Below are 15,000 nucleotides of genomic sequence, written 5' to 3'. Positions count from 1 at the left end.
TTTTGTTTTTGTTTGAGTCAATTCCTTTGTTGGCATCGGATATTGCAACATGAAGTTTGGCTGTGACCGCTCTCAGTGCTGCTGGAGTGATCGCCAAGACCGGCCCAGTTGGAATTTTTGGTGAATCGGTATTTGTTAGGACCTGAAGGGATTCGGTCGGTACCACCCCCCCCACCCCCAAAAAAGTATGGGATTCAGTACCCATCCCTACCCACAAGACAATATCCCTGGCCTGACGTGGTCTAGTCCGTGGTCTAGTCCGTGGTCTAGTCAGGGTAGTGGCACTCCCCTTCATGAGGAAACTGTGTGTAAAACTTTGAAGTGCTCCCCCTCTGGTCAACATATGAAAAAACAAGTGTGTGTAAAACTTTGAAGTGCTCCCCCTTAAGGTCAACATATGAAATAACAAGTGTTTGTAAGAAATTTGAAGTGCTCCACCACTGGTCAACATATGAAATAACAAGTGTGTGTAAAAATTTCAAGTGCTTCCCCTCTGGTCAACATATGAAATAAGTGTGTGTAAAAGCGTGAAGTGCTCCCCCTATGGTCAACATATGAAATAACAAGTGTGCATGAGCAAATTTAAATGTGCCCCCTTTGGCCAAAATTATTTAAAAATAAGAAAATAAAAATATTTATATTGAGACATACTCTAATAACTCAAAGTAAATAATGAAGATTAAAAACCAATTACCAACAAAAAAATATATTTTTTTTACTAAAAGCAGTCTTTTTCTCAAAATGTGTCAACTTTTTTCTCATAAAATCTGGAACAATTTCTCAAATTCTTTCTGTTTCTGTAATATCGCAATATTTTTCTGTAAAATTATTACTTTTTAATGCAAAATGGTGACATTGGTCATAAAATTCCGACTTTTATTACAATATTGCCAATTCTGTTGTTCTTGTAAAATAGTGAAATTTTTTGAGTAAAATGACTTTTTTCATCAATTTGCCGAGTAACATTCCGATTATTATTATAAAATTGCCAACATTTTGAAGTTTTCTTCTAAAATTGTGACTTTTGTCGAGTAAAATTGCGACTCTTTTCATGCAACTGCCAACATTTTTAAGATTTTCTTGTAAAATTATGACTGTTGAGTAAAATTCCAACTTTTTTCATAATATTGCACACATGTTCGGTTTTTCTTGTCAAATTTTGACTTGCGTTGAGTAAAATGACGACTTTTGTAATACTGCCAAAATTGTAAGTTTTTCTTGAGCAATTATGACATTTTTCCTGTAAAATTCCAACTCATTTTTCACAACAAGCTTTTTTAATATTTACATAGTATGTATATATTATTAATGTTGTAAATACACTTCTTTATATATCTGGAAAGGCTGGTCCTAAAGAGGGAGGCATTTTTCTCAGGTCCCCAGAAGGTACGAAGTATACGTGTGTGTGTGTGTGTGTGTGTGTGTGTGTGTGTGTGTGTGTGTGTGTGTGTGTGTGTGTGTGTGTGTGTGTGTGTGTGTATAGTATGTATATATTATTCATGTTGTAAATACACTTCTTTATATATCTAGAAAGGCTGGTCCTAAAGAGGGAGGCATTTTTCTCAGGTCCCCAGAAGGTACGAAGTATACGTGTGTGTGTGTGTGTGTGTGTGTGTGTGTGTGTATAGTATGTATATATTATTCATGTTGTAAATACACTTCTTTATATATCTAGAAAGGCTGGTCCTAAAGAGGTAGGCATTTTTCTCAGGTCCCCAGAAGGTACGAACTACATGTTCGTGTGTGTGTGTGTGTGTGTGTGTGTGTGTGTGTGTGTGTGTTTAGTGAAGGGGATTAAGGGAAATACGGAGGTAGCAGAAGAGAGGAAATGAAATTGTGTATTTATTTGTGTTGCATGTAGAACAAGTGGAAACCAACAGAAAGGTTGTGTGTCTTCCAGAGTATTTGCATAGCCTTTGGTTATGAATGAACTTAGAGCCATGGTTGCTATGGCAACAGGTAGGACTCAACCATTTTGCACATCACGGTGCTGTCTTGGCCTGATGTTTTTTTCCGTCATTTGATTATTTCTGCAGTGAAAGGTGGCGGTTGTCATTATTTGCGTGCGAGATTATTCATTAAATGAGACACGTTTATGATATAGGAGGTTAGTTTGTGTCTTTTTTTACAAAAGCTTGTTTTTGACGCTGAATTTGTCACTGAATTTTGTGAACTGAATTATTTTTTACATTAAATCATGCAATTAAAAAAAAGCACTTAAAATTCAGGGTATAAAAATTGGGTGTGAAACAAATCAGTGTTAAAAAAATGAGTTCATAAAAATTAGTTGTAAAAAAATTATGTTAGAAAATATCTGAATATAAAAATTCAGTGCAAAAATATTCAGTGTTAAACAAGTGAGTGTAAAAAAAATCCGTCAAAAAAAATCAGCATAAAAAAATTCAGCGTAAAAATAATCGGTTAAAAAAATTCAGTATAAAAAAAAAATCAGCGTATGAAAATTTAGTGTGAAAAAAACAATTTAGTTTAAAACATTTAATGTAAATAAATTCAGTGTTTAAAAAAATTGAGTGTAAAAAAAATCACTGCAAAAAAAAATTATTTTAGAAAATTCAGTGTAAAAAAATCAGATAATTGTTTTTTTTTTTAAAAGCTGTGTTAAAAAAAATTAATGGAAATAAATTTAGTGTATGAAAATTCAGTGTAAAAAAATTCACTTTTAAAATTTTTTACGTTAAATATTCAGTGTAAAAAAAAATAGCATACAAAAATTTTGTGTAAAAAAGTCAGTTGAAAAATTCAGTGTAAAGAAAATCAGGGTATAAAAGTTCAGTGTAAAAAAAATTCCGCTTATTAAAAATTTATTGTAAATAGAATTAAAAGTATAAAAAATTCACTTTTAAAAAATTTTACTTTAAAAAATTCAGTGTAAAAAAAAAAAAATCAATGTAAACAAATACAATGTACATGTATGCGTATATGTACGTTTGTACCGTGAATGTATTTGTACATGTATGTATATATGTATGTTTGTAAAGTATGTGTATGTAAATCTTTGTATATTTACAGTATGTAGGTTTGTACAGTGTCTATGTACTGTATTTTTGTATCTGTATGTATATGTATCTGAATGTATGTGTGTGTATGTATATGTGTATGTATATGTATATGTATATATATATATCATATATATATATATATCATATATATATATATATATATATATATATATTTGTACAGTGAATGTATGTGTTTGTACAGTATGTAAATGTACATGTATGTATATATGTACGTATGTACTGTATTTGTGTATGTATGTGCGAGTGTACGTATGTATATATGTATGAAAGAATAAACACGTGTGTATATATGTATGAAAGAATATCTGCATGTATGTATATATGTATGTTTGTGACTATTTGGGTAGAATATATGGCTGCTGATCAGTGAGTAATTGGGTTGGTTGATCATTGGGGTCACACCGCTGAGCTCCAAGGGTCAAAAGACGGGATTCCTCCCGTGGTGCTTTCACAGTACCACAACAGTGTGGGACATCTCGCCTTCTGAATTGCATTTCTAAACACTCCCTGCTGAAATAAAAGCAAATAATGAAAATCCGGGCTTATACCTCCGCAGAATAAAGCCCCGGGGTCTTTAATCCCTCATTCAAAGTCTTGTGTCTGGCGGGACCTTGGCCTCTGTAACCTACTTGTGACGCCTGTTACTGGGAAAGCCGCTTTGTGGCGCTGGTTTGAGTCCAGGCTTCCCCGTCCGCTCGGCTGGCTTGACCTACATCTGGCTGCCTTCCCCGCTCGCATGTTTCTCTTCGCAAATCTCAAATTACGGCAAAGAATCGGGATTTGGGTTTCGTAGGAGTCGTGGGTTGAATACTGAACCTCGTTCCTTCGGGTGTTTGCCCCTCTCTACATCCACGGAATGGCTAACAAACATAAATATCAAATGTCCACTACGCCCTAGCTCGATGCTAATATGCATTGGCTTTGCCATTGACATGCTTCTGATTAGCATTAGCGATTTTCTATGGCGATTTCAACACCTCCAACTAAGATATCGATTCTTATTCGATTCAAAACAATCAAAAATCGATTATTAATGAACCTGCCGACATATTGTCATTTACCATTTTGTCTACATGATGAGGGACAAACTGTAAAAAACGCATTATTAATCCACTTGTTCATTTACTGTTAATATCTGCTTATTTTCTGTTTCAACATGTTCTATCTACACTTCTGTTCAAATGTAATAATCACTTATTCTGCAATTTTTTGATACTTGACATAGTTTTGGATGATACCACACATTTAGGTATGGATCCGATACCAAGTAGTCACAGGATTATACAACAAAATATAACACTTAATAAACCAATAGTAATATGGTGAAGAAATTCTGATGTAAAGGGTAAGTGTCGCCCTGTTTTCTGTTTTCAAATTTTCTATCTACACTTCTGTTCAAATGTAATAATCACTTATTCTGCAATTTTTTGATACTTGACATAGTTTTGGATGATACCACACATTTAGGTATCGATCCGATACCAAGTAGTCACAGGATTATACAACAAAATATAATACTTAATAAACCAATAGTAATGTGGTTAAGAAATTCTGATGTAAAGGGTAGGTGTCACCCTGTTTTCTGTTTTAACATGTTCTATCTACACTTCTGTTCAAATGTAATAATCACTTATTCTTCTCTTCTTTGATAATTGACATTAGTTTTGGACAATACCACATATTTAGGTATCGATCCGATACCAAGTAGTTACAGGATCATACAATAAAATATAATACCTAATAAACCAATAATAATATAGTGAAGAAATACTGATGTAGAGGGTAGGTGTCACACTGTTTTCTGTTTGAACATGTTCTATCTACACTTCTGTCAAAATGTAGTAATCACTTTTTCTTCTCTTCTTTGATACTTTTACATTAGTTTTGGACGATACCACATATTTAGGTATCGATCCGATACCAAGTAGTTACAGGATCATACAATAAAATATAATACCTAATAAACCAATAATAATATGGTGAAGAAATACTGATGTAGAGGGTAGGTGTCACACTGTTTTCTGTTTGAACATGTTCTATCTACACTTCTGTCAAAATGTAGTAATCACTTTTTCTTCTCTTCTTTGATACTTTTACATTAGTTTTGGACGATACCACACAATTAGGCATCAATCTGATATCAAGTAGTTACAGGATCGGACAAAATACTACCTAATAAACCAATACTGATGAAGAAATACTGATGTAAAGGGTAGGTGTCTCGCTATTTTCGGTTTCAACATGTTCTATCTACACTTCTGTTAAAAATGTAATAATCACTTATTCTTCTCTTCTTTGATACTTGACATTACTTTTGGATGATACCACACATTTAGTTATCAATCCGATACCAAGTAGTTACAGGATCATGCTTTTGTCATATTCAAAGTCCTCATGTGTCCAGGGACGTATTAACTGACTTTATATTGATGTAATCATAGTAGTATCGACGAGATACGCTATTGTACTTGGTATCATTACAGTGGATGTTGGGTGTAGATCCACCCATGGCGTTTGTTTACATTGTGTAGTGAAGCATGTTTAGCTATTCCTCGTCCTCTAGCAGTCGTGCTAAGTGTAAGAAACTTACTTTATTTGTCGCCGTGTAGACCAGGATTAGTGATTTAGAAGTAGCTAAAACACTGCGGATGGACGTTAGCCGCTAGCTAAACCTCTTCCTGAGGGTTTCAGTCTTATAATTTCACCTTAATCTCTACTTTTTACGCACAAAATGCGTCCGTTCTCCCTTTTCTGTCTGCTTGTAAATACTCTGTGTGTGTGCGCTGCTGAACATGCTCCTCTGTTCGTAAAACCAGCAATGTCACCATGTAAACAAAACAAAAAATATGGCGGTTCTTTTCAAACCGGGTGTAGTACCGTTTTTCATTCATTATTACCAGGATGTTGTACCAGTATCGGTATGCCGCACAACCCTAGTGCAGTATTAACACTTTTTAGGGCGCAACAAGAGACTAAACAGCAAAACCGATTGATGGTAAAATTGGTAGTGTAGAGTATGGACTCCAGGTGGTCGGACTTGGACCGTATCAGTCGAGTCGAGACGGAGGGAAAGTACGTCAGCATCCTCAGGGCGCGGCTGAAGGGAGCAAAGACGGGGAGGAAATAGGTCAAGTGGAGAGGAGGCAAGTCAAGGAAGAGGAAAGGAGGCCAAGGCAGCAAGGAGGGAACACTTTTAAATATAAACACTGAATATAGACATTAAATATAAACAACATTCAATATAAAAAACATTAAATATGAACATTGAATATAAACAACATTAAATATAAACAACATTAAATATAAACAACATTGAATACAAACATTAAATATAAACAACATTGAATATAAACATTAAATATAAACAATGAATGTAAACATTAAATATAAACAACGTTAAATATAAACATTGACTATAAACATTAAATATAAACAACATTGAATATAAACAACATTAAATATGAACATTGAATATAAACAAAATTAAATATGTATATTGAATATAAACAACATCAAATATGAACATTGAATATAAACATTAAATATAAACAACAATGAATGTAAACATTAAATATAAACAACCTTAAATATAAACAACATTGAATGAAACATTAAATATAAACATTAAATATAAACAACATTGAATACAAACAACATTAAATATGAACATTGAATATAAACATTAAATATAAACAACAATGAATGTAAACATTAAATATAAACAACCTTAAATATAAACAACATTGAATATAAACATTAAATATAAACAACAATGAATGTAAACATTAAATATAAACAACCTTAAATATAAACAACATTGAATATAAACATTAAATATAAACAACATTTGCACCTGTTTTCATTAGTGCTGTCCAACCATTAAAAGATTTAATTGTGATTAATCACATTTTTGTTCATAGTTAACCTAATTTGAATCGTGATTAATCACAATTTTGGTCACAGTTAACCTGCATTTAATCATGATTAATCAAATTTTTGGTCAAAGTTAACCTAAATTAAATCGCGATTAATTACATTATTGGTCATAGTTAACCTGAATTGAATTGTGATTAATGACATTTTTGGTCATAGTTAAACTAATTTGAATCATGATTTATCACATTTTTGGTCATAGTTAACCTGAATTGAATTGTGATTAATGACATTTTTGGTCATAGTTAACCTAATTTAAATCGCGATTAATGACATTTTTGGTCATAGTTAACCTGAATTGAATCACGATTAATCACATGTTTGGTCATAGTTAACCTGAATTGAATTGCGATTAATCACATTTTTGGTCATAGTTAACCTGAATTGAATCAATCATTCAATCAATCAATGTTTATTTAAATAGCCCTAAATCACTAGTGTCTCAAAGGGCTGCACAAACCACTACGACATCCTCGGTAGGCCCACATAAGGGCAAGGAAAACTCACACCCAGTGGGACATTTTGGTCATGGTTACCTGAATTTAGTCGTGATTAATCACAATTTTGGTCATAGTTAACCTGATTTGATGGTGAATAATCACATTTGTGATCACAGTTTACCTAAATTGAATCGCGATTGATAATATTATAGGTCATAGTTAACTTGAATTGAATCGTGATTAATCACATTTTTGGTCATGGTTAACCTGAATTTAGTCGCGATCAATCACATTTTTGGTCACAGTTGACTTGAATTTAATCATGATTAGTCACATTTTTGGTCGTGGTTATTCTGAATTTGCTTGTGATTAATCACATTTTTGGTCACAGTTAACCTGAATTTACTCGTGATTAATCAAATTTTTGGTCATAGTTAACCTGAATTGAATCACGATTAATCACATTTTTGGTCATAGTTAACCTGAATTGAATCGTGATTAATCAGATTTTTGGTCATGGTTAACCTGAATTTAGTCGCGATCAATCACATTTTTGGTCACAGTTGACTTGAATTTAATCATGGTTAGTCACATTTTTGGTCATAGTTGACTTGAATTTAATCATGATTAGTCACATTTTTGGTCATAGTTAACCTGAATTTGCTCGTGATTAATCACATTTTTGGTCACAGTTAACCTGAATTTACTTGTGATTAATCACATTTTTGGTCATAGGTAACCTGATTTGATCGCGATTGATCACATTTTTGGTCATAGTTAACCTGAATTGAATCGTGATTAATCACATTTTTGGTCATGGTTAACCTGAATTTAGTCGTGATTAATCATAATTTTGGTCATAGTCAACCTGATTTGATGGCAAATAATCACATTTTTGATGACAGTTAACCTAATTTGAATCGAGATGAATTATATTACAGGTCATAGTTAACCTGAATATAATCGTAATTAATCACATTTTTGGTTATAGTTAGCCTAAATTGAATCGTGATTAATTACATTTTTTGGTCATAGTCAACCTGAATTTAGTCGCGATCAATCACATTTTTGTTCACAGTTGGCTAGAATTTAATCATGATTAGTCACATTTTTGGTCATGGTTATTCTGAATTTGCTCGTGATTAATCACATTTTTGGTCATAGTTAACCTGAATTTACTTGTGATTAATCACATTTTTGGTCATAGTTGTCCTGATTTGATCGCGATTAATCACATTTTTGGTCACAGTTAAACTGAATTGAATCGCGATTAATCAGATTTTTGGTCACAGTTAACCTGAATTTACTTGTGATTAATCAAATCTTTGGTCATAGTTAACCTGAATTGAATCACGATTAATCACATTTTTGGTCACAGTTAACCTGAATTGAATGGTGATTAATTACATTTTTGGTCATACTTACCCTAAATTTAGTCGCGACCAATAACATTTTTGGTCATAGTTGACTTGAATTTAGTCGTGATTAATCACACTTCTTGGTCATACTTATTCTGAATCTAATCGTGATTACCTTTTTTGGTCATAGTTAACGTTTTGGGCTCCCTGGAAATCTCGGGGCTCCAGGTCCGTGGTTGCCAAATAACTCTGCCCCAGTACGTGTATAGTTTCCCACGGAAAAGGGAAGAGCTGACGTCCATGAATCCAACATAAACCTTGACCCAAATTCTTCAAAAAGTATGAATGTCCACAAATGACCGATTTTGAACCAAAGTGGTTCTCATTTGTCGTACCGCGCCCGTGCCATGGGACTCAAAATGCTTTCCGAACAAGTCCATGGACTCTGCCGACCTTTCATCGCTAATTTGTTTTCCACCTCGGTGTGGAGAAGTCTAGAGGGCATCACCGTCCTTCAGACAGCGATGTCGCCTGATCTGTGAAATGGTACTAACCGGTCCAACGCTCCCTGGTTTTCTAGGAGTGATGCCAGTGCCTGAGGCGGTGTCCGACACAGCCAGCGCCGCCACCATGCTGAGTCCCGTCTTCAACGCATCCAACGGGGACGGCTCAGAGTCGGAGACCACCTCCGCCATCCTGGCCTCCGTCAAGGAACAGGTCAGAACTGCAAACACTCAAAGGGGAATTTGTCATAGTTGATGGAAGATCACTTGGTAGAGGAACCACGGTACCTTTTCTTTGTTGCAAACTGCCGGGAGAAGCTAGGCAGAGCTGCAGTGTGGTTGTGTGGACGACTAATCACCAATTCCACCGTTCAGAGAACATAGCGGATTGTTTTGGTTGGTCGACAAATGTGTTCTTAGTCATGCGAACCAGGTCCAGTCTGTTTTTTTTAGAGGGATGCCGCAAAACTCCACTGAGTGAAATGTGGCGAATTCTGACTTACCACCAATTGTCCTGAACCCAAATTGAGGGGGATCCACTCAACTAATCCCCCCGACAGATATTCCCAGCACGTCCCCGAATGTTGGACAGACGGGCTGAATCTGAACCAACATCGCCACCCGAGTCATATTAGGCATGTATTTAAAAAGTATTTCAAAATCAGCTTACCCTCGTGTAATACCGGTCGCTAAATAGCAAAATCAGACTACAGCAGATTAAAGCTAATGTCGGAGTGAGGTCTCAGTCGGGAGATAAACATGGCCTACGGCTGACTGCGGGCCCTGGGATTACAAGGTAGCTACTGTTGCTCCCCGCCACATAAGTAGGAAGCAATTAGTTAAAATACTATATAATATTCTCTAATAGGAGTATTGACCGGGTGTAAGCAATCAGTGAGTCATTTTTAAGAATTCTTATAAGGCTAGGCTATTCAACTGAACTCTTATGGGTGCCACATCCCCAGAAAGCCAGGGGAAGTGAGTCAGGGTGGACATTTTTAAGAAGAATTCCTATAAGGCTGGGCTTTACAACTGAACTGTTTTGGGTGCCACATCTCCAGAAAGCCAGGGGCAGTGAGTCAGGGTGGACATTCTTAAGAAGAATTCCTATAAGGCTGGGCTTTACAACTGAACTGTTTTGGGTGCCACATCTCCAGAAAGCCAGGGGCAGTGAGTCAGGGTGGATATTTTTAAGAATTCCTATAAGGCTAGGCTTTACAACTGAACTGTTTTGGGTGCCACATCTCCAGAAAGCCAAGGGCAGTGAGTCAGGGTAGACATTTTTAAGAATTCCTATAAGGCTAGGCTTTAAAACTGAACTCTTATGGGTGCCACATCTCCAGAAAGCCAAGGGCAGTGAGTCAGGGTGGACATTTTTAAGAAAAATTCCTATAAGGCTGGGCTATTCAACTGAACTCTTTTGGGTGCCACATCTCCAGAAAGCCAGGGGCAGTGAGTCAGGGTGGATATTTTAAAGAATTCCTATAAGGCTAGGCTTTACAACTGAATTCTTTTGGGTGCCACATCTCCAGAAAGCCAAGGGCAGTGAGTCAGGGTGGGCATTTTTAAGAATTCCTATAAGGCTGGGCTATTCAACTGAACTGTTTTGGGTGCCACATCTCCAGAAAGCCAGGGGCAGTGAGTCAGGGTGGACATTTTTAAGAAAAATTCCTATAAGGCTAGGCTATACAACTGAACTCTTTTGGGTGCCACATCTCCAGAAAGCCAAGGGCAGTGAGTCAGGGTGGGCATTTTTAAGAATTCCTATAAGGCTGGGCTATTCAACTGAACTGTTTTGGGTGCCACATCTCCAGAAAGCCAAGGGCAGTGAGTCAGGGTGGACATTCTTAAGAAGAATTCCTATAAGGCTGGGCTTTACAACTGAACTGTTTTGGGTGCCACATCTCCAGAAAGCCAAGGGCAGTGAGTCAGGGTGGACATTCTTAAGAAGAATTCCTATAAGGCCGGGCTTTACAACTGAACTGTTTTGGGTGCCACATCTCCAGAAAGCCAAGGGCAGTGAGTCAGGGTGGACATTTTTAAGAAAAATTCCTCTAAGGCTAGGCTATACAACTGAACTCTTTTGGGTGCCACATCTCCAGAAAGCCAGGGGAAGTGAGTCAGGGTGGACATTCTTAAGAAGAATTCCTATAAGGCTTGGCTAGTCAAATGAACTGTTTTGGGCGGTACATCTGGATTGGCAGACCGGGGTGGTGGTTCCTCTCTTTAAGAAGTGGAACCGGAAGGGGTGATCACACTCCTCAGCCTTCCCGGTAAGGTCTATTCAGGTGTACTGGAGAGGAAGTTACGCCGGATAGTCCGACCTCGGATTCAGGGGGAACAGTGTGGTTTTCGTCCTGGTTGTGGAACTGTGGACCAGCTCTATACTCTGGGCAGGGTCCTTAAGGGTGCATGGGAGTTTGCCCAACCAGTCTACATGTGCTTTGTGGACTTGGAGAAGGCATTCGACCGTGTCCCTCGGGAAGTCCTGTGGGGAGTGCTCAGGACTGTCTGATTGTGGCGGTCTGCTCCCTGTATGATCAGAGTCAGAGCTTGGTCCGCATTGCCGGTATTAAGTCGGACACGTTTCCAGTGAGGGTTGGACTCCGCCAAGGCTGTCCTTCGTCACCCATTCTGTTCATAACTTTTATGGACAGAATTTCTAGGCGCAGTCAAGGCGTTGAGGGGATCCGGTTTGGTGGCTGCAGGATTAGGTCTCTGTTTTTTGGAGATGATGTGGGTCTGGTGGCTTCATCTGGCCAGGATCTTCAGCTCTCAATGGATCGGTTCGCAGCCGAGTGGTAAGCGACCGGGATGAGAATCAGCACCTCCAAATCCGAGTCCATGGTTCTTGCCCGGAAAAGGGTGGAGTGCCATCTCCGGGTTGGGGAGGAGACTCTTTCCCAAGTGGAGAAGTTCAAGTACCTCGGAAGCTTGTTCACAAGTGAGGGTGAGATCAACTGGCGGGTCGGTGCTGCGTCTTCAGTAATGTATCGATCCATTGTGGTGAAGAAAGAGCCGAGCCGGAAGACAAAGCTCTCAATTTACCGGTTGATCTACATTCCCATCCTCACCTATGGTCATGAGCTTTGGGTTATGACCGAAAGGACAAGATCAGAGTTTCCTCCACCGGGTGGCGGGTCTCTCCCTTAGAGATAGGGTGAGAAGCTCTGCCATCCGGGAGGAACTCAAAGTAAAGCCGCTGCTCCTCCACATGGAGAGGAGCCAGATGAGGTGGTTCGGGCATCTGGTCAGGATGCCACCCGAAAGCCTCCTTAGGGAGGTGTTTAGGGCACGTCCGACCGGTAGGAGGCCACGGGGAAGACCCAGGACATGTTGGGAAGACTATGTCTCCCGGCTGGCCGGGGAACGCCTCGGGATCCCCCGGGAAGAGCTAGACGAAGTGGCTGGGGAGAGGGAAGTCCGGGCTTCCCTGCTTAGGCTGTTTCCCCCGCGACCCCACCTCAGATAAGCGGAAGAAGATGGATGGATGGATAATATTAATAATAACAATAATACGTTTAATAAATGTCGGTGTAGAAAGGCATGTGTGTGAATGTTTTGGAGCATCCACACAATTACAAAATATAAATACTGATTTAATAAAAGTGAAAATAAAGTCCTAAAACCTCCAGAAGCCAAATTCCAGGGTGGAATGTTGACTCTTGCACACAAACCATGGAAGTCCTAAGCTGCTATTTACTGCACGGACATATTTTGGGTGACATTTAGCAGCATTTCCTGTCACACAAAGTGGAGATGAGAGTTACAGTACCGCCCTTTAATGGCCAAACATAAAAACAATAAAACGTGTGCTTAACCTTTTGCTTTAATGACAAGCCATGCGCACGGAAAGTGCTTGGAAGTGGATTGTCGGGCAGGAAGTCTTCACACATCGCTCAGACAGGAAGTCACACGTTAACAACGCGTTTCGCCGACACTTGAAGGACGAACAGGAATGGGGGAGAAAGTCTTTATTATTGACATATATTGCAAATCAATACATATAAACATACATATACACATATACATGTGGTGTATTTGTTATACAGTGTTCAATGCCGAGGTAGAGCGGAATATATGTTAGTTAGGTCAGGAAAATATCATCCCCACAAGCCTGTTTCACAGGTTTCCCTGTTTCTGTTATATAACAATTTTTTTTGGAATGAAAACATTAAACTAATATTGATATTGCTTTTTTTATTACATTTTTTTAATTTAGTATTTTTAATAACAATATCAATTGTTAGAATAATATAATTCAAAGATTTGATCAGGTTTTTTTTTTTAAATGAAACATTTAAAAAAGTTATTTAAAAAAGTTTTATTAATATAACAATTTCAAAATGTTATTGATATTGTTATAATATCAATATTAGTTTTTAATGTTTTTTCAAAATAAATATATATATATGTGCTATTTTTTTTAAAGAAAAAAAACTGTTTTTTGGTGGGAAGGAATTAAAACAACAAAACATTTATATTGATGTTTTATGTTTTTATTCCAAACATTTTATGACAGAATCAATTGTTATAACAGTGACAATTGATACTGTTATTATAATAACAATAGCAAACTAATAGTGTTATAATAATATCAACATTATTGTTTTTAACGTTTTTACCCGAAAAATGTATTCTTAAAACAAAATGCTATTTTTTTTAAGAAAAAAAAAATAAACAGCAATTTTTTGGGGGGAGGAATAAAACATGAAAAAATGTATATTGATATTGTTTTATGTTTTTTTCAAACAATTTTTATAATAATTACAATATCAATTGCTATAACAATAACAATTTATATCATTATAATAACAATAGCAAACTAATATTGTTATAATAATAATACAACTTATATTATTATTATAATAATAGCAAACTAATATTGTTATAATAATAATATCAATATCATTATTTTTTTTAATTTTTACACGAAAAATTTATATTTTTAAATGCTATTTTTAAGGAAAAACAATATACACAGCATTTCTTTTAAAAAAACATTTAAAAACTAATATTTATACATTTTTATGTTTTTACTCAATTTTTTTTAAATATCAATTTTCATAATAACAATTTATAATATTACCAAGGTTAGTTTTTTTAATGTTTTTATTCCAAAAACATATTCTTAAAAACATTTTTTTTCCCTTTTAAATCACTTCTCGGAAATTCTAAATAGATGCATATTGGGAACGAAAATAAATAGATCCCTCAAAAAGTTGATTTAAAGTTTAGTTCCGGGGGCCAGAGAAGATAAAAGCAACAATGTCCGCGTTGTTGGAACACATGCTGTCAATATTTGTGCGTTCGTACAAACGTTGCACGTCTCAGCCATAACTTGAGAAGTGTCAAGGCAGCTTTATCAGTATTATTGATCGGGCATTTGCTCAGTGTTGGTTTCTCCTCGGACCGCAATACAACATCGCATCACTCCCTCTCTACACTCCACTTGTGTGTATTGAAGGGAAACAAGCCACACTAAAATGTCTTTGTACTAATATATTTAATATTCAAGGCACATTTAAATATACATATATACATACATATATATAGCTTTATTTTGGCTTTTTCTTCTTTTGTTTGTCAGGGATTAATGAAGCGTTATTCAGCGGAGACCAAGTCATTAAATTGCCAAAAATAGCGGCCTTCAAAGTTCTCCACATAATTAGGTATTCATAAGGAAGGGTGTGCAACATTTAGTTAAGCGATAAACGGAAGGGGA

General features: G+C 36.4%; 1 protein-coding gene across 6 annotated transcripts in view; it reads left to right on the top strand.

The window, feature by feature from the left end:
• The window catches only part of ctnnd2b (catenin (cadherin-associated protein), delta 2b), a 236,984-nt gene that overhangs the window by 25,411 nt on the left and 196,573 nt on the right, over positions 1 to 15,000 (top strand). For all 6 annotated transcript variants that reach the window (XM_061890179.1, XM_061890183.1, XM_061890182.1 and 3 more), the window contains exon 2: positions 9,353 to 9,489. In XM_061890179.1, coding sequence (XP_061746163.1) covers positions 9,358 to 9,489 — 132 coding nt within the window. In that variant the 5' untranslated portion in view covers positions 9,353 to 9,357. The remainder of the gene's footprint in view (positions 1 to 9,352; positions 9,490 to 15,000) is intronic.

This window comes from Nerophis ophidion, linkage group LG28, assembly GCF_033978795.1.
Source record: "Nerophis ophidion isolate RoL-2023_Sa linkage group LG28, RoL_Noph_v1.0, whole genome shotgun sequence".
In the NCBI taxonomy this organism is placed as follows: domain Eukaryota; kingdom Metazoa; phylum Chordata; class Actinopteri; order Syngnathiformes; family Syngnathidae; genus Nerophis; species Nerophis ophidion.
This window is presented reverse-complemented; position numbering and strand designations above follow the sequence as displayed.